Source organism: Camelus ferus, chromosome 26 (assembly GCF_009834535.1).
Source record: "Camelus ferus isolate YT-003-E chromosome 26, BCGSAC_Cfer_1.0, whole genome shotgun sequence".
In the NCBI taxonomy this organism is placed as follows: domain Eukaryota; kingdom Metazoa; phylum Chordata; class Mammalia; order Artiodactyla; family Camelidae; genus Camelus; species Camelus ferus.
In genome coordinates, this window is record NC_045721.1 from 12,730,156 (window position 1) to 12,752,211 (window position 22,056).

General features: G+C 33.1%; 1 protein-coding gene across 2 annotated transcripts in view; it reads right to left on the reverse strand.

The window, feature by feature from the left end:
* Positions 1-22,056, reverse strand: part of SGCZ (sarcoglycan zeta) — a 680,068-nt gene that overhangs the window by 441,215 nt on the left and 216,797 nt on the right. The window contains exon 1 of one of the 2 annotated variants that reach the window (XM_032468646.1): positions 15,111-15,804. The exons of the other annotated variant lie outside the window; for it this stretch is intronic. Within the exon in view, the coding sequence (XP_032324537.1) occupies positions 15,111-15,248 (138 nt within the window). The 5' untranslated portion in view covers positions 15,249-15,804. Of the gene's footprint in view, positions 1-15,110; positions 15,805-22,056 lie in introns of those variants that run through there. 2 annotated transcript variants of the gene reach the window in all.

Consider the following 22,056-nt stretch of genomic DNA (forward strand, 5'->3'; position numbering starts at 1 on the left):
TAGGATATCTGAAAGATATTTTATTACTGAGGTCAAATAAAGACAAAATGCAATTGAGTTCATTTAATATTCATGAATATCACGGACTATTATCTACATTCCCAAAGGTAACATATACCAAAATTCAGAATCCCTTAAAAAAATAGGCACTTGCCATATGGACACATTATAGGAATGTTTTTGATTAATCTGTACTCTCTGATTCATAAGATTTCTACAGTGAATTGAAAACCTTGTCTACCAAATATGACTTTTTTCCCCCTGTGGATTGTTTTACTCTAAATAGCTTAAGGCTTTAAGACTTCATCATCTAATTTATTAACAAGATTTTGTTTAATAACTTGTAATTTATGTTGTGGAAGAATGTTTACTCAAAGGAAGAGTTTCAGTTCCTGTTACTCTTAAATTTGGCACACTCCCAGCATAAATATTAGTTCAATTATACATATGAACTATAAAATCTTAGATCAAGTTACAGCTTCTAGTTGGGAGACTCTTCTATTATCCTTAATGAACCCTAAATTAGATAAGCATACTTAGGAAGTAACTGGCCAATAAAATCCTCCTGTGATGACTCACTGGTGGCAGTTTTGTGATGAGTTGAAGGAACAAAAAGAAAACTGTCCATTATCCATGGAAGTGCCTCACAAGTAAGTCTAATGAGTCACCACACCCAAGGTCATTGGTCAGTTTTGATCTGAATATTGTCCTGTGCTGATAAGAAGACAAGGATATTAAAAGAATAAAATTTAGGGGTATACAATTATTCTCTATGACAGTAGAGCATTTTCAGTTATTACTTAAAGTTTACCTGGTTTCAGATGGCAAAAATTACCAAGTCAAAATTTTATTTAAAGGTGATTGTATACATATGATGTGCAAAGGAGTGCAGTCATTTGGAGGAAAAAAATTATAAAACTGTGCCAAGCAGCATAACAGCCACATATACAAATGGGACTTCAGCAACAGATTGTACAAATTAGAGATAATATATATTTTTTTCTTTTTTCATGTGCAGGAAAATACCACATTAATGTAAATCAACTGTGCAAGAGAAGGGAGTGTTCTATCTAAAATAAGTGAAAATAAGACATGAAACAAATTTTGGGGAAATGATTCTTATTTACATCTAGTATGAGGAATAAATGCTGACAGTCAATTTTTTTGGAGGGGGAAAAATCAGTCATTAATTGGTAAAATCTATCCATAATTATGATTAACCACTTTAATTTATAAATCAATGTTAAGTATTTACAAAGGCATCCTATTTATCTTAACCTATTTTGCTCAGTAAACGCCAAGGGCCACACTTGGTGGGTATATGCCTGATTCAGTCCCCAGCTGTGTTAGGGGATGACAAAAGTTCACAAAAGCCAAACTTTCATATGTAGAGGATTCATTCTGCACCTTCTATACCCAGCTCCTTGAAGGAGCTCCATCTCCACCTGTGCTCCATCCATTGTTTTGATCCCCTGGTCTTCTGTTTGTTTCTCTGCTGTGTTCTGTCCCTAATCCTTGCTTGCATGGCTATCCTCCTCTCTCCTGAATGGGCATTGTGTGGACTATTTCCCAGCAGTTTTGACCCTCGTGACAGCTGTGGGGCTCCCTGGCAATTATGAGGCCCCTCTGTCAACCCAGAAGGTCATGTCCTGTGTAAGAATTACCTGTGCTTGAATTTTCCTTACCTAGAGGATCAAGTGTCCAACATCAGCTTTTTAGACCAATGACCTAAAAACTTAAATACAAACCTCGCTTTCCCCTATTGTTTCCTTTCTAATATGGACATTCACTGTGATGCTATCCTTCTGGCAAAGTTCACCAAAAAGGGAAGGTTTTGGTAAAAATGCCTTTGTGTATCTCACCTACATGCCATTTCAGAAAGTTGTCTATTGTAATTCGGTTCCTGACTACTCCTGCGAGTGAATTTGATCAAGGAAGATAAAAATACCACACAAGAAACATATTTTCTTTAGTTTTCTTTACAATTCTTAAGCCTTGGCATGTAAGTTAATTTACTGGGAAAGTCAGTTATCTTAATCAAAAATAAATGCCTCATAGCAGTTTAACTAGCATTTATTCCACAGTCAAGGTAATTAATTCTTTACTTAACATAATGGATGTTAGAAGCTGGTTTTATTGGCAAAATTGGTAAAATTCAAAACATGTGATTTGATTACAAATAAGTTTGAAGTATTCTGTCTCCTGCATAAACGGGATATAAATAAGTCTTGAATCCCTTATTCTCATTCTTCAGGTGATCCTGAGGCTTAATTTCAAAGTGTCCTATATCCAGCTGCAAAAGCAGAGAGTTCTGGTTCTTTTATGTTCACAAAAAGTTTAACAGAACCCTATCTCTAGAATACTGTGGCATCTGCCTCAGTGAACTTCATGTAATATGTGGTCAGAGCAACTAAAGTGCCAGAGAGCTGAGATTTCATTGAGCAAAAGGTTTTTAAATGTTCGCATAGCTACTAGCAAATATAAGACAGTATGTGCACCAAATTCTTTCAAAGACCTGCCAGCACATCTAATAGTGATATAGTAGCAGATAAAACTTATGACCCTCACCTCTAACTACTGAAGTTTACCAGTAATAACCAAAAAGAGCCAAATAATTGTGAGTGATATAGTGGCTTAGGTTAGTCTGTAATAGAACATAAATCTTAAGATCCTAATCCTCCCACCAAAAAAAATTGACCAAAAACTGTGTATGCTAATGGGATGGTTATTAAAATAACTATTAAGGGGTATATGAATCTATTTTTTGAAAAACAGACAGGTAGAGGATAGGCAGATAGACAGAATGATAGATAGATAGATATTAGCTGCTAGAATGAATAAAAATTAGAAAAGTTTCAATCAATTATAAAAAATAGGAAAATTATCCTGAAAGACTCAAACCTCAGGTTTTGGAAGGAGAGCTGGTATGGGAGCTATGATCCTAAATATCACAATTCTTTCCAAAAAAGATTAGATATGGGTCCAAAATGCCCTGCAGAGCATCTCATTATCAGATAATATACACACTTCCCATTTCTGAGAACTAGAGGCAAAGTTTTATCTTTTATTTATATCCTAAACTCATTATAACATAATTACAGTGGAAAAGCTTTATAATTTATCTGTGAAATTGTATATTCATATCAGAATAAAATTCCTAATGAGTTCTTAATTTGGCCAACAGCATAAATTTACTGAGGTTTTTAATGAAAGTTTCTCCTCAATAAGATTAATTCATATAAAGCATTATACTATAAAATTTTTGAATCACTGTGGTGTATACCTAAAAGTAATATATTTTAAGTCAATTATTCCTCAATTTAAAAATTAAAAGCATTATAACTTAATTATATAATATTCTATATCCATATTTTATAATATACAATATTCTATGTTATTCTTCTAAGGATATTTGTTTTTTAAATTATTTTACACATTCTGTCAATAATTCTTTCTTCTTAAAATTGCCTTAGTATTTCTTTTGTAGTTTCATTTCTTTATGATTTTTCATTGAGTGCTGTTTCTTCCTTAGATAATCATTATTTAACTTTTACCTTCTTGCTCTTTCTTTTTAAAATGTTTATTTTTATCTTCATTAATGTAATACATCTTTATTATTAAATATTTATATTTTGCCTATATGTAAAAATTAAACCATCAAGCTAGTAAAATATGAGACAGAATCCTTGTGACCCCATGAATTAGAAAATATTTCTTAACACTAGCACCATTCCTAAGTCACAATTTATAAGGAGAAAATTTGATAGATTTCTTCAAAATTAATTTTTTGTCAAGTAATAACATCACATACAAAGTTAACAGATAAGAATTTACCATCTTGACTGAACTAGGCATTCTTTAATCACCAAGGAAGACCTGGAATCCTAACAGAAAATTTTTCAAGGTTATAAAGAAAAAATCTGCCCAAAGGAAAAACTGATTAAGATGGTAATGGTTAACGGTAAAGGATGCTCGACCTCAGTAATAGTTGGGTTAATGATAATTATGAAAAAAATGCAACATGACATGACACCCATTATTGGAAAAGCAAATAAGTCAGATAATATTAAATCCCAGAGAGAAAGGGGTACTAAAGACCCTTATCCACTACTAGTTGGAGCTGAAACTGAAACAACCAATCTGGGGCACAATCTCTAGTATCTGGTGAAACTGAGTACGTATATAATCTACCACCTAGAAATTTCCCAAATATACCAGAGACATTCTCTCTCTCTCTCTCTCACATACACACACACAAAACTATGAAAAGTAATGAAAGTAATATAAGACTAAATTAATCACAGTGTTAATCATAGTACCAAATAGTTGGAACCAACCTATGAATTCATCTAGGGAAATGCACACGTAAAGATGTGTAAGTGGTCGAAAGCCACCAACCAGATGGTAACAGCATGGACAGGTGTTCAGTTAAACACTAAGTGGGGAAAAAAAATAAAAAACAAGAATGAAATTTAAAACTCAAAAACATTTATGTAAGCTAAACACATACAGAAAATAATACATATTTATACACATTCATACACTTACACATTCATATAAAGGTGTACATAAGCCTTAGTAAATATAAGAAAAGTACAATGGAAGCATATTTATAAATAAAATAAAGAATGAGGAAGAGACAGTGTTAGGATGCAAGTGAAATATAAAAATAAAGTAAAATTTTAAAAGCCCAAAGAAAACTTTCCAAAGACTAATGTTGACACTGTGCCATTTACTGAGATAAATGAAATGCTGTGTGCTTGAGACATAAGAGAAAAACACAAACGCAATAAAGAAAAGGCTAATAATGTACTGAGTACTAGCACTTTATTTCCCACACTGCAATAGCTGCAATTTCTTACACTAGTTCTAAGATGTCCCCTGTTGTTTTATATAATGAATTGCTTGTGAAAACTATGAGAATCATACTATATGTGCATATTCAAATAATACTTGAGACTATTTGAATGTTTTATAAATGCTACTTTTTAATACTTTTAAAAACAGAATACTTGTACATAAATGCCTACAAACCTTACAAGTAAGTAAAAATTCAGAAAGACACTAGCTATCTATGAAGCCAATAGTTTTTAAACCATGCTCTGGAAAACTTAACTACTGTGAAGATGTATTAGGTTATCTACAAGCAAAAGGACTTTTGTTTGTTTCTGCCAAAGGATGAAAGTTTTCATTGCTACTACATAAAGTTTAATTCGAAGAAAGACGATGGCTTTTTAAACATTTGAAAGTTATTCTAGAAAAGAACTTTTCAGTTGGGTACTTGTCCTGAATCTAGTCACCTTATGTCCCTCATCCATACTGAAATCAACTAAGTAGGATTGCTAAGAATGAAGGTTAAACCACAGAACTTTTCCTGATGCACACCCTTCTGTGAGCAATCAACTGGAAACCATTCATGAGGGGTGTGCACTTCTGTCTAGTCTTGGGAAATTATCTTCTGCCTAACTTGGGTCCTTATGAGAAAAACCATTCCTTTGTGAGTAGCCCACATTACAAACAGAGTAACTCAGGTAATAAACTATGCTGTCATTATGAAGTCAAAATACTTTCAAATATATAAATATCAGTGATATTTCTGCCATTTTCAGAATTTATAACAATTCAATAACTTTAAATTATGCCTCATAAACAACTCAATCTGTTACCATAAAACTTTCTTTTAATTTTATTCTGCCTGCAAACATGATACAAGTTTTTATACATGTTAGTGAATCATTGAAATATAAATCATTTGTCTATAAAATAATGGTAATTTACTTTATCTAGGCACTTCCTAGATATGGGGTTTATTACTACCCAAAGTAATTTTTTTCCTATTTTGGTTTACAGTTAATTATTAAAAAGTATTGCTTCAGTTATGACTAGATGTCTCCTGTAACTAACTTGTGCTTGTTAGAAATTTTTTCTCTTAATGAGGAATGAAAACTGCTTTACCTCATTAGTTATGTCTTCTATCTCTTCCTCTGCACTGGGGTGCATTTAATTTATGTGAATAGAAAAATAAACACAATTTATTAACATTTCTGGAATAAGATGGCTAATTTCACTTATTTTAACTACTATTATCAAAAAATACTAAACAGTTTTTAAACTAATATTCATGATGTATACAACAATGGGCAAAAAACAATTTGGGGGACAAGAGCAGTTTATTAATAATAAATTATCATTAATTAATGCTTTTTGCAAAGGGCAGCTTATACTAGGAAAAGTTATATATTAGTTTGAATCACATGAAATTTGTTCAATTTTTTTTTAGGTCAAAACCAAACAAATAGGGACCATTAGAAAAGAAAATTCCTGGTTTGTTGTATTTGTTCTATTTCTGGTTTGTTATACACTGTGTCTGAGGCCAAAAGAGATTGTTTATAGAATTTTTCTTATCTCTTTGATGAATTGATAGAAATAACCTATAATAATTATATGATATATTTATGTATCATGGCAACTTCATTTAAATTATTTTTATCTAAGTTACTGCAGTTGGTATTCAAAATGTTCAATAAGTTTGGAAAGATAGCCATGATGCTTATTTCAAAAATGAGAAAAAAAAAAGATTTCTTTACTCAATAAATATTTAACTGGTGGCCACTGTATAACAGGTACTGATTGAGGACATGGTAAACTCTGCACAAGGCCACATTCATTAGGGAATATGATAAACAAAGACACACACGAATGGGCAAGTTACAGATTTTTACCAAGGTGCAGAGAATATCATTCAAACCATTAGCAAACGTAGGTCAAGAAAACAAAGTATATTCTGAATTTCTAGTTTCTTACTACACGAATATGAGACCAATAATTACTTAATTTCAGACTGCACTGTTTTGTGTTCTCCAATTTTTTTTCTTTGAGATTAAACTTATCTTCTTAATTATTCAGTAAGACTCTGATGACACTGACCACATATAATATGTCATCATCTCCCTCATAGCACCTAGGACAACGCTTGGCATAAAACAGGGACTCCAGTGACATGGATCAATTTCTCCGAAATCATTAAGGAGAGGTTTGTAAATCACTTGTATCAAGTTGATTAAGTATCTCATCCTGTTTACAGTATTAATCCATTCAGTTAATCATTATACTTTACCCTCCAGCCCACTCTTTATGTCAATTACTATAATTTTCAATTAGCAGAGCCCAAATTAAAGACTTATTATATATATCCACCAGTCCCAAAATCATAAATTGTTAGATTCTGGAACTATCTGAAATTGAATAGAGTCTTCTACCTCCTCAAACAAATCACTTCTAGATAATTCATTGAAAAATGCTTAATATTTTCCTTGATGTACAGTTCATTACCTAGCAAAGTGAATAATTCCATGTTTTAATGTTGGCTTTCTTCTATTGAATGGAAATATGTCTAAATTAATTTTTGCTTGTTCTTCCTTTCAAAAATCTGAAGAAATGACCTTAATTTCCCCACATTTGGCTTATCCATGCTAAACATTCACAAGTCTTAAGTTTTATGTAATATTGTTTTTCAGTAAATTTTGTCGTTAATGATTTAATAACTACTTTTAAATTTTTCTTTTTTGTCTGCAACCATTTTAATTAAAAAGGCACAAATACAGCCTCTCACCTACCAAAAAGATAAATGTAAGTCAAAATCAAGTGCAAATGGAATGTGAGCTATACAAAATTAATACCTTGTATTATCTATCATTGAGTTTTTTTGTTGTTGTGGAGGTACAACTGATGTACAATATAATACTAGTCTCATGTGTATAACATAGTGATTTGACATTTGTATACATTGTAAAGTGGTCACCACCACAATAAGTCTAGTAATCATTTGTCACCTTACAAAGTCAATATGATATTGCCTATATTCTCCCTGCTGTACATTATATTCCTATGACTTATTTATTTATAAGTGGAAGTTTGTACTTAATCTCCTTCATCCATTTTCCCCATCCTCCAGCCCCTATCCTGTCTGGCATCCACCAAACTGCTCTCTATATCTATCAGTCTGGGTTTTGTATTGTTTTGTTTTGGTTTGTTTGGTTTTTTTTTTTTAGATTCAAAATATAAGTGAAATTATTGGCATTTTTTTTTTTTTGGATCTGACTCCAAAAGCAAGAGAAACAAAAGCAAAAATAAAGTAATGGAACTATATCAAACTAAAAAGCTTCTGCACAGCAGAGGAAACCATCAGCAAAATGAAAAGGCAACCTACAGAATGGGAGAAAATATTTGTAAAAGGGGTTAATAACCAAAACAGAAAACTCATACAGTTTAATAATAAAGAACACAATCTGATTAAAAAAAATAGGCCGCGGATCTGAATAGACGGCTTTCCAAAGATATACACATGGTCAACAGGCACCTGAAAACATGCTCAACATCACTAATTATCAGGGAAATGCAAATCAAAAACACCGTAAGAAATCACCTTAGACCTATCAGAATGGCTATCATCAAAAAGACAACAGATAACAAATGTTGCCAAAGATATAGAAAGAAAGGAAGCACTTGTACACTGTTGGTGGAAGTGTTAATTAGTGCAGGCACTATGGAAAACAGTGCAGCGTTTCCTCAAAAAATTAAAACTAGAGTTATCATATGATCTAGCAATTCCACTACTAGATATTTATGGAAGAAAAAAACCCCCACAAATTTGAAAGATATATGCACACCTAAGTACACTGCAGGATTATTTACACAGCCAAGATAAGGAAAAATCTAAGTGTCCACTGATGGAAGAATGAATAAAGAAATTGCTATATATATATATAGAAATATATAGATATTATATATATATTCTATCAAGTAAACTATATCCCCACCCTGTACTTTAATAATCAGTCGTCTTATCTAAATATAAAATGTTACATTTATTATAATTATCTTTTTATTTTAAGTTATTTTAAGTCTATTAAATTTAGGAATCTATTTAGTCTTTCCCAGCTTGTATCATCTTCAAAACCAATGATATAGCTCCCATATCCTCAATTAATCAATGCTAAAAATTAATAAGGATAACTCTCAACTGGTTAAAACAGAATATCTTCAATTACCAATAATTTTCATCAATAGATATTGGGAATAATTCATGCAGCTGGTTAAACTCCATTACAAATTCTTTGTATCATCAATTTTATACATAAGAAGATCAGGGAACAACTTGCCAAATGGTTGTTTGTGGCATTTCCTTAAAATTTAATTTCAGTAAGTTTATAAACTTGTTATTCTCTTTTTTATAAGTGCACACAAACCTTTTGTTTAATAGTATCCTCAAACTTTTGACTGATATTAATAAATATTTTTCTTAATAGCTGAATCTAGACTTTTGGTCTGGTTTTGGTCTGTGACTCTATTGATATAATACACATTAACAGAAATCATTGCTAAAGAAAAAACAAAATTAACTACTGAATCCTTTAGACCACCTAGCCCATAGTTTATTTAAATTAATACTATTTTTATATGCCCCATATCTATTAAGATGGGAAGAAGATCATAATGATGTCATGATATGCCTTACAAGTCATTTGAAAAGCTATTTAGCTTGGTTTATACTGTCCTTTAATGTTATTAAAAGCCAAATAGTTATTTTTTTGAAGTGAAAAATAGAAGAATATACCCTGGAAGATACCTAAGCTTGAGCAATAATCCTAAAGTAGACAGAGTAACACACATGTCCAGCAATCTATGTCAGAACAATTATCTCAGAGGTTCTAACCATCAGGTCACTAATTTGTTCATAATGATTAAATAGTCTAAATTTCATTATAATGCCATATATTAGATGATGCTTCTGTGTGTGTTCTTGTTTTATCTTGAGGGGTGGTGAGACAAGAGATAATCTTGCTGGTCTTCATCAGACTAGAAGCATTCTGAATTCTCTGACACATTTCAGGTTTATTTTTCCACCTTCTGAGAAGTGACAGAGTGAGCAGAAAATGGCTGTGGGCAGTGGGTGTAATTCAGATTGCCAGAGTGATCACCATGGTGTCCAGATCTGTATTAGTTAGATCTTAACGGCTGACAGTTCTAATCTACCGCAACACACTACATCCCAACAAAATCAGTGGATCCTGGCTGATTTACTCTCTCCATATCTCATTGGAATACACTGACACCATTACCTAGTCTTCCTATGAAAAGGTTGCATCAAATCAGATGCTGGACATTAAGAAAACTATTGAATAAAGAGAGGTTCCACAATAAGGAAAAAAAAAGTATTTGGTAAACAAGAAAAAACACAGCATGCTGTCAATCACATAATCCCTGACAACTAAACCTCGGCTACCAATCATTTGTTAATTTAAGAATCAGATATAAAAATTTTGATAAGTATAAAATTTCAGAAACGATGAATGCTCTATGGAGAAATTTAACTTCAGTTCTCTGCAACAAAACCTGCTTGCAAAAATGCTTCACTGACTGAAGAAGTAGTTTGTTACAATGAGAATATATCTTGGAATGTACACAAATAGGACCATAAAGTACCAGTGTTTGAAGTATTTTACGTATGTATAAATATGATTTTATCTCCATTTTTTAATCTCCCATTTATATCCTAAAGAACTAATTAGGTGCAGACATTGAGCATATTTTGTTCCTACATGCAAATTCAAATAAAACTTTGAAAGAATAAATAAAGTTAATATGAAGTAACTTTTCTCTCTATATTGAACGGATAAAAGGATTCTGCACATGTCAAAGGATTTTAAATAATGATCATCTTCTAATAAACAATCACTTAAGCTATTTGTTTCATTTGCATATCCAAGGTGAATAGTAGCTGCTTTGATGCTATGTAAGCTATTTGTATCTATTTTATTCACATATATTATTTCTGGTTTATAGACATTTAAGTACCCAAAGATAATTCAGAAAGATAAGAGTGGTGTTTTAAATAATAAATAATAAACAAGTTAAATAATAAGCTAGAGGCATAACAGGAAAACATTCCCTTTCAAAATTCTTCCTTGAAGATTACACACATTAGACAGCCCCACTTTACTGCTGCTTCACTTAATAACTTAAAAGCAAAGTTATGGTTCACAGGTTTTCTATGCATATGAGACATACCCAGAATGACATGAAAATCCAAAATGAAGTCTTCCAGATGGACACAACATAAAATGTCCCTTTGGAAGAATATAAAATTCATCCTACTTCAGCATAGGAATGATTAAATATTACTTTATACTGTATGTTTAGAACTATAAAGTTCTAGAATAGATTCCTTCTAATGTTTCATTTCTTTGAAAGCATTTTAAGTAACCACACTTCTAAGGAGCACAAAATAATGTGGAACATTGTAAAGATGTTTCCAAGTTGTCACAGTTACTTGTTTGTCAAATAATGTTTCTAACTCACACAACCACATCTGTCAGCAATAGGACAGCATAGCAAAATTCTCAAAGTCACCACTCACCTGAGAAGGCCAAGTGTCAAAAATGATGGCATATATACAGCTCTTGGCTGCAATTCGAAACACCACTCTTTTGCCAGAACCCAGAAGCTTCCAGAACTAATGAAAAATGAAATTTTGAGTTGAATGTAATCTCAACAGGAAATGAAATATATCCTTCTATTTCTTTGGAGGACTACCAACAACGTCTCCTAGTACCAGATCTGCATCCAATTCTTAACTGGGTTCCAAAAATGAAAAAAACTAACATCCCACAGTGAGAGAATAAATTGTGCCACTACCCACTTATTTAATCATTCTTGTTTGATTTAGACTGGAAATTTAGTTTGTTTGTTCTACTTAATAAAAATATTTTGATAAAATTTAATAATGCATGCTATTGTAAATAAGTATACCTGACGTGGCAAAAAGAAACAAAAATAATGTGGAAAGGTATATACGTATTGGCAAATATTTTTATAACTCATTTTCAATTAATTAAAAACAGAAAATCTCTCTCTAATTGTTCAATATATCCATTACAAATTAGGATTTTGATATTAATTAACAGAAGCTTCAAATACATATTTGGGCTTTAAAAATGTAATTATTTAATACATGCCATCAGTAAAAAATGAGTATGTATATACCTTCTTCTTATAATTCTAAGTACGCTAACCAATATTTTCCTAACTGTGTGCTAAAAACCATAGGATCTTTGAAAAGTGCGTCTTGCATTAAGTAAATGTGGGAGAACTACATTCATGAACAATCCCAATTCATCTTTGCAATAAAGGCTCTGAAATGTTTAAGCAAAATATAACCATACTAGTTTAACTTTATTTCCTAACAAACTTTCATCATCTAGGCCTGAAAAGATTAATGTTTCCCTGGAAGAATAGAGTGAGATGTCCCTGCAACAAAAGTATAAAGCAAGTGTGTCCTTCAGACAGACTTTCCTTCACCAGAGCGCTGCACATTTATGTATTTAATTTTGTCATGCAACTTAAGTAAAACCTACTTGTGCAACCATTATGGTAAATTTTGTATGTGACATATTTAATAAATGATAGTACTATGTTCATTAAAAATATCTGTATATAATAACAGGTCTCGGAAAAAATACTAGCCAGAATCAACGTGGGAAAATGGCAGCAGGCAAGAAGGACAAAGATTTCTTTAGTAATAGGTTTTCCAAGCGAAGTTGCCTAAAAGAAAAATCAATGCAGCTCTCTGGTCATTAGAAAGATGAAATTAAAGCTATCCAGTCTCAGAGCAATCGCTAGCATAGCTGGCCTTCATAAACTTGAGAAGAGAAAATGAACCAAGTTTTTAGAAGAATAAACAAAAATGTTTTGGCTTAGAGCATACTCACGAAATTCACCTTTCCTTAGATTTATAGATGTATAACTAACTGACAATTTAAAATTGTCTGTATTTAAGATCTACAACTTGACGATCTGATGTATGTAGGCAAGGTGAAATAACAGCCACAATCAAGCTAGTTAACATAGCCATCCCCTCACATGGCAACCCTCTTCTGTTTTCACATTTGTAATAATGAATATACAAAGTAGGAAAATATCTGGATAATCACTGTTACAAGAATACTTTCTTTTTAAAGTATATGAGTGATTATTCAGAAACAAACACTTCTAAAGGGCAAAATGTGTTCAGAGAAACTGTGTAACCTACAAACACACATAGTGTAAAACATACATATGGAAAGTGTACCTACTGCGTACACATACATGGAACGTGAATGCACTGACATAAACAGAGCAAAATAAGGAGGTATCAGGGGCATGGATATCGTAATCTCAGTTTGTCTTTATGGTAGCCTCTGCATCCCTCAGTTTTACTCCTAATTCCCTCTCATACTGGCAGCTTTAGCTTCTTCCAACCGTCCTATACACATGCCCCTGGTTACATCCGTAAGCTTTTAAGTCAAGGAATTTCCTCTGTTCACTTACATTTCCTGGCCAACAAAGAAATCTGTTTGGAAACCGGTGAGATACAGTGAAAAATGCCTACATTAGAGGTATAACAAGAGAATTCTTTTAGTCACAGTACATTAATTCCAAGAATAATACCTGCCAGAATAATACTTTAAAATCTAAATGAGGAAACATACAAAGCAACGTAGGCATTTAAAATAATTTGTAAAATGCTCTTTTAAATGTTGTTCCAAAAATCTTTTCAAACAGAGGGGTTGGTGGTATAGTGGTGAGCATAGCTGCCTTCCAGAAATCTTTTCTAACAAATAGGCAAAAGTTCAGGAAAACAGTCTCCACAGATATTCATAATTCCTTTGTATACTTTTGGAAAACACATTATTCATTTCAGCACACTAGGGAGCTATTTGGGGAAATACTGTTATACATGCAATTCAGAAGGTTTCACATTACAGAAGAATTTGCTTTTTTGCTTGCAGCCGGCCCACTGGCCCCCTAGATCATTTCTATTAGGTTGCTAACACTGGATAGCCTTTGCAAGCAAAAGGAGGATTGGCAGGAGGCTTCATTTGGAATCGAGAGTGACACATTTTGCTACATCTCATTCATGTTTCTTACTGAAGTTAAAATAACTTTTTCCAGGCAGTGAAAGCTCTTTTATATCTATCTTACTGTTTTTTTCCATCCCCTTTCCTGAGGAGAGTTCAGAGATTAAAAACAAAAAAAAATATGGATAGCTTCCATAGTTTTAAAAGTGTTGAACGTTTACACAGCTTTCACGTATCTAGATGAATGGCACCACTCAAAAATATTTGTAAATTCAATAGCAAGCCACTTCGGGGGAAAAAAGTCTATTTGTACGTATACATCAGCTATTATGGCAATTTAACTTGAGAGACTGGGTACTCAAAAAACAAAATACATCTTCTAATAAATGTCAACCATTTTAGCAGGTTTTCCAGTAGCTTGATAAAGAAATTGTTGGGATTTAAAAAAGAGTCACAACTAGTTTTTGTACTGAAAGTGTAAACCAAATACCCAATATCTTAATACGTTGTACGTGTAGGTTTGTAGAATAAAATAATAGTGGCATTACCTGTACAGTGTAAAGATTAAAATCGTTTTTGCATGGTAGATAAACTTCACAAATGAGTTTTTAGAATACATTCTAAGAGCAACTGGTAAATAACGAAGTAATATATCAGATTTCTACTAAAGCTCCTTGATTTCTTATCTTCTGCCTTAAGATTATAAAATATTTATAACTAGAAATAGAGCAACAGTCATGCTGTTTTAGATAATATAGAAAAAGCATAAAGAAACAAAACAAGATTCCCTACTGGAGAAAGCCAAAATTTTCGACACTCCCAATAACAAACAATAATTTATACTGAATACTTGATAGAAGTCTTATGGAGATATAGATACCATGAAAGGAGGAAATAGTTCAAGAATAAGGTGAAGAAATACAGCCGCCCCGCCCCCCACAGGAAACACATTTCCAAGCCCCTCAGCGGACGCCTGAAACCGCGAATAGTACCGACCGAACGCCTTACATACTGTGTTTTTTTCCTCTACTTACATGCCGGTGATAAAGTTTAAATTATAAATTAGGCCTAGTAAGAGGCTGACAACAATAACTAATAATGAATTAGAACAATTATAACAATACGCTATAATAAAAGCTATGTGACTGTGGTCTCTCTCAGAATATCTTACTGTATAAATTTAATGCCTTTTCCTCTTAACTTAGCACTTACTGCGCTCTCGGCCGTCACTTCTTCAGTTTGAGGCGCGACAGCAAAAGTAGCAGGATTTTTTTTTCCTTCTTCACAGTTTCCGGAAGATTCGTTGCAGATCTCAGGGACTCCGGCATACGATTTCTGCCCTTTCCTCATTAAGTCATGAGCTTTCACCTTTTCACTTCAAGGAAGCACTTTCCGGCTTCTCTTTGGCACATTCGAATTTGCCAACCTGCCTGTTCTTGCGTTTCAGGGCCGTTTTTTAAAATAAAACAATGGTTCCTTGAACACAAGCGCTGAGGCGGCTGCTCAGGGACGAACGTTCGGGATTCGCGCGGTGGTTCACGTCCTGGACAGGATCACGCGAGATTTCGTCACGCTACTCTGAGTGGCAGTTCGAAAGGTATGAATCGTTTATTTCTGGAATTTTCCATGTAATATTTTCAGATGGTGGCTGACCACAGGGAACTGATGCTGCAGGAGGCGAAACTGAGACTAAGGCGGCATACCATAATAAGATATTTTTCGCAATCAAATGTTAGCTGGATTATCGAATCATTACTGTTCCAGGATACTCTTTCAAGTATGCCCCCAATTCACCTGTGACCTTACCACACCATGAACCGTATCTGTTAAAAGGAAGTACTTGGTTGTGAAAGATCATATTTTTTAATATGCATATAAAATTTAACAAACTTTTTAAAAAGGCAAATAAGCAATTTGGCTTCATATTTAGTAGTTGTGTAACTAAGATCCCATTCTGCAAGATGGCACTTTTATCTCGATTTTACTTTGTCCATCTAGACGTGAGCAAAGTTCCTCTTTTTCTACAGAATACCGTTATGAGTGACTAGTCCTATATACTTAAGTGGCATTTGCCTATATTCACAAGTATGTAGGTAACATCAGAGTTTGGGTGGGTGCATATAGCAACCAAGGCATAATTATTTTCAAAAGAACTTTGCCCAGTCCTTTGGCTATTTATGAACTTTGTTTTCTATATTAATCTACTGCTAGGAGTGTGCATTATATCCTTATCAGCGTCAGAAGAAGCAGTCAAACTCAAAGCATAATGTAACTTTCCACTAAGCAATAAGATTTTGGAAGTAGTCACATCTTTTCAAATGGACAGTTTGACTGTACATCGGACTCATTAGATAAAATACATCCACATCCTGGTGTACTCAGCAGGAACAGATATTAGCTAATCAAGGTTTACATTGCCAAATAAATCTCTCTCTGCCTGAATTATCAGTCATAATTTGTCAGCTTCACTGCGATCTCATCCTTACACTTAATTTTATATAATGCTGTATTGAAAAAAATAATTTTAAATACATAAAATTTTGAAAATTCCAATAACAACATAGCCCATTTAAACATGAAATATTTTTAGCTGACCTATGATTATTTCTTTTTCTTCTCATTATAACTTGAACCAAGTAGAAGGAAAATTTATTGAAGATATCCTGAATATCAATTTATTCCTAATTCAAAGTTTCTTACAAAGTTTAATCAATACAACTACTGGGCAAGAGAGACTTACGAAATTATTCCTAGCAATATAACACTAAGATTAGATTCTTTATTTGAATTTTCAATTTCTTCCATTGGTTTAGACATTTCACAGTGATCTATTGATCCATAGCAAACACCTCTTATTATAAATTAACCAACCAAATGCAGACTTTTATCAGCTCAGAACTGTGTGTTAATAGATCACTAACTTTGCATCTTATCTCCATGTATATAAAATTCCAGAGCACTCAATACAGGCCAAACTGTAAGAGAAGTCAAAGGGGGATTATGTGTAAGTGTGTATTTTTCTCCAAGTGTATGCATTCTGACTGCATTTGAAAAAAACAAACTAAATGATTCTTGTTGTCTTTTCCATTTTGTACTGTTTGTACCTTTCTCAGATCATTAGGGTAATTAAGAGGTGAATATAAAATATGAAATCATAATGCATCATATTTGCTTGACTTTTAACATTTCAGGGTATTTTCAGTTCTATTATCTCATGTTACCCACAGTACATTTCTGTAAGATTTTAGAGCAGATATTATTACATCTGTTATTATTTCAGTTACATATGAAAGCTATATCCATAAAAAGAAACAAAAAAGTTTTGCCCCTTTGGAAATCATATAGATAGAAGCAAAGCCAAGACTTCTATTAAGAGTAATTTCTAATTCTGTACTTGAGATTCAAGAAGATACTATGTAAGGGACAGATGAGGTGAACATCCTCATATTTCCTTCTTTCCAATTTTCTTTACTCATCTTTATAAGAGAAAATGTGATTAGATTGTTGCATCTGAAGTAAGTGTAGCAGCAGATTATCTATGTCACCATGGTTACACCTGTTGGCTTTATCTTACAAGTTCTCAGAACTAAGTCCACAGTTTTTGGATAGTTAAAGAATACTTCCTAATTCATGAAGCATTAAACACACTTCTCTGGGTAGTATTCTTGGAGTCTTTTGCAATATCACTTTAAAATAAAATCATCATTTCTTTTTCAAACAAATTTTACATAACTGGTTCCTTATTGTCCAGAAGACAATACCTTAGATGGGTCTCCTGCTTCTTAAACTGCTTTGTGTGGAGGCTTAAGAATGTCCAGTTATCTTAGAGAATGTCTTCCTCATTTTAAGAACAATAATACTGACCAGCACACATTGCAGGATCACTGCCAAGAGCTAGCTAATGAATTTTGTGAAAATATTTTGAAAACTGTAAATTGGTACAAAAATATGATTAATTGATCTGGAGGCAGCAGATGTTACAGACTGAATGGTTTCAAATCTCGCATGACGTCTAGTTCAATGACCTTGCTTAAGATTTTCACATTTCTGCACATCAGTGGGGATGTTAAAATACTTAGCTTTTACATTGTTAGGATGATTCAATGAGTTAGTATTTTAAAATGATTTAGAATAGTTGTTAATATTTATGTTTGTCAAGTAAACAAAATTAAATCCCATTTGTCAGTTTTATACATTTTATTTTTTGTACTCATCTTGGAGAGCACACAAATAGAAAGAGGATAAAAGTTAAAATACAGATTCTGTTTGAAAGTACTACCATAATGGTAACAATGTCTACAACTTATTAAATGTCTACTAGTAATATTTACTGCAGTCTTGTCTCTCTACGTTTTTTATTTAGATTCACCATAATCCTTTACATAGAGCTTATTTTCCTATTTTAAAAATGTAGAAACTAATTCCAGTCAATGACAGACCTAAGAGTCCCACTCAATCTGAGCTCCTTTGAGTAAATTATTTCTTGTCCGATAGCTGGGTGAACGAAGTGATGACCTGGAGTGCGTTCCTGCTCATGGCTTTGTGTGGGGCTGGGACTTCTCTCTACCGGACCAGGCTGTCAGACACTTGGGCACACAGCTCAGGAGATCCTAATAACCCAAACTGAAGTGCTGCTATGATGAGACTTGAAAGTGGCCCATAATAATTCCTGGATCACGTACCAGCAAATCTGTCACTTCAAATACCACTGTCTGCATTACAAAGAAAGCTGGACAACCTTGTTCAAATGTACTGTTTTTATCAAAAAGTTGTGAATGAAGTACACACAAAATGCAGTACGAAGACTGTCTTTAAAGGAAAAAGATACTCAGTGGAGGTGGGGCAATGTATAAGTTAGGAGTCAACTGAACACACCTGTAACTTAAAAAAATAATCATTCAAAGAAAAGCAACAGAAAGATGGCATTCCAGTGTGGAGGATGAGCCAAAGACACTCTTCACAAAAAAGAAGAGAAGGTGATAATAAATTAGAGGATAGTGTGAAGGAGGTTGTTAACATCTCTGAATACAGACCAAGTGAAAATGGAGAAACAGAGAGGAAGGGGCTCTGAAAATGTTACAGATTTACCCTAGAAATACACAAGAAACATGAAAGTAAGCATTGCTATATGGTTAAAAAGGTAAACGGTTAACTTGTATTCAATTAAAAATTATTAGGATACTTAATTTGGCTCCAAACTGTGTTCATTTAATTTATTCTAATATAGATAATTGACTGCTTATTCTGGGATGTTTTCTTAAAAATTATTTTTTAAAAATGGACATAGTATCCTCTCTTCAGAAGTGAGGTAAATCATCCCCACGGTCAGAATAATGGCTTCTAAAGACTCACGATATTGAGACAAAAAGGGAGCTCTGCACCTAGGTCATACCCTCCCTCAGGCAACCCACAACTGTTTACCATTAAGTGTTTGCAAAAAGGCCCCGCCCTCTTGCCTCAAGTCAGAACAATCCTAGAGGGCCATCTCAGCTTCAGAACTTTCTTGGATTAGCTGGGGCCCTGTTACAACTGTATCAGAGTTCAACCTCTCCTTCTGCCCAATTCACCTTCCTTCAAGCCTTTAAGCTCTCGGGCGCACTCTGCAACAGTGCCCCTGCATTCAAGTTTCCACTTCAGAAACTAAGAAAATCTGATGTGGTTGAAGTCCTCCTGAATGTGTACTAGTCAGATCCTAATGCTCATGTCAGGAAAACCTGAGTTTAGTTATCAGCTCCTCACTTACAATCTGTATGATTTCAGGCAGCTTCTCCATTATAAAGTGAGGGGAATATTAGCTCCTACCTACAGAGCTGTTGCGAAGATTAAATAGCAGGATGCATGTGTACCATGTAAATCCTTAATCAATATAGGATACTTAATAACTTTTAGCTGGAATTGTAAAGTTAATATAATCTGTTGCTTCTCTAAATCCACATATTAAAAAAAAAAAAAAGCTACACAGTAGACATTTGCTCTCCTAGATAAACAACTCAACTCAATCACTGACACACCCAGAAGTCAAATAGTAGCCAGAATTTACTTCCAGAGGAATTGCACAAGTCCCTGACATCATTTTACTGATAAAAAGTTTGCAACAACAAGCAAATTGAACAACTGGTAAGATGGTTACTTTCTTTTCCCCTTTTCATAGGTTTTATTACAATTTAATAAAAGATCACCTTTTGTAGAGTCCAAATATTTTCAACCAGTAAATGTCCTGTAGTTATGTAAAGGATCAGCTGAACAACAGAATTGCTGGATTAGAAAATAAAAGTGAAAATGGTACTAAGGAATTTGCATGGTTTTTACATACCAAGCAATAGAAATCTGAAAACGTACTTTACTCAGCACTGTAGAATAACAAATCATTTCTGGTGCTTTAAGAGCGGTCAGCTCATGTTTCACTTATCCGAGTACCTTTGATTTTTTTTATCCTAACCACCAAGATGATGATGGGACTTGAAGCCATGCCAAATCATGCTCATCTGTGATTTGGCTGCATTATTTCCAATGTCCCTTTGTCAGCTTCAGACCTGGGAAACCAGCTGAGTAAGATATGAAGCAGTACAGCTAGGAAATACCACAAGCAAGAAAGGACCGCTTACAACTATCTTCTGTAATGACATTGTTACTGGGCTAGGTAACTAGTCTTGTTGCCATCATGCCCTAAAAAGTACATTTGATATCAAAGGATTAAAGGTAATCTTTAAAAAGTAATGCCTTCAATTTTAAAATATCATTTATACCATTGAATATGTTTTCAGAACAAAATTTATCTTTCCTAAATTAATATTGAGAAAGTAGCGATTCAATTGACTACAGGTTATCTAATCCTTATCTGTACTCCTAAATTCCCAAAATAAGGTGTTTGTGTTTACAGCTTCATCTTCAGAATCACGCATTCAAAAATAGTTATACATGAAATAGTTGGAATATTTTACTAGACCCTAGGAGCATAAAACAATATACGATATGATCCTAATCTTCTAAAACATAATTTTTGTACATATTTAACAACATTTCAAGGCAAAGTGTATGTATTAAGTACGTAGAATAAGACATAAAATGTACCATAAGAGGAAACAAATTAAAGTCTTAATTGCCAAGACCCAGGGAAGTCAAGAAAGTTCCTTGGAGGAAGCTCTCTTCTTACACAGATTTATATATTTTAAACTCAACAACAGAGGAAGAACTGAAATTTCTATCATCAATTTCTAACACTGATTAGATTAATTTTACAATTGCAAGTTGAACTACATATTAGACTACCTCTTTGTCTTTCAAGTGGATTTGAAGCTGTTAAAAAGTGGAATAATATATCTTTCTCAGAACTAGGGTTTAAAAATTTATATGTGCTTGAAAGATCATTTTCTGACAGGATACTATGAACTCAAGTAAAATTGCTCTGTATCTTCAGAGTAGTGACTTGAGGCAGTGTCTGCTTTCATAAGCCAAATGATACTGGCTTGTAGAAGACTGTGACAAACCCAGACATCTTTTAATTCTGCCTTGACTTGATGGATTGGTTGCTATTATCTACCGTGATATTTCTAATAGAAAATTTCTCCATTCAGTGTATTTTTACTAATGTGTAAATTTACTTTTCTTAATTTTCAGAGAAAAAGAAAGGAACCTCTCTGGATATATGCCCAGAACTACTGAGGTAATAGATTTGAATGTACAGAGACAGAATATAGACATGGTAGCAGTTAAACAAAGACTGTTCCCATAGTGTTTGTTTTTCATATGAGATTTTTTTTCTACAGCTACAAAATGGCAGTTTATATACTGAGTCGAAGAAGTTATTTCTTTTTCTGATACTGTGTAAAACTCCCAGGAGATCATGTATTAACTGACCCCCTATCTGTTCCATTTATTAAAAATCACTTCAAGTTTCCTTCTCTGCTTCATTGTGAGTGGGATGGAATTCAAAGGCAATGAACAATTTCATAAGTCATTTATTGTAAATTATTCACAAAGAGTATTTGGAAAGTCATGAAAATTAATCATTATGTTTGTATTTGTGTATGTGTGTTTGTGAGTGTATATATCTTTATTTCTTAAACTGACTAAAGCTCTGAAGGTTAAAAAGAAAAAAAAAAAGGCAATGAACAATTTCAGATCCATTAGAAACATAAAGTTACATGGTAAATTGTGT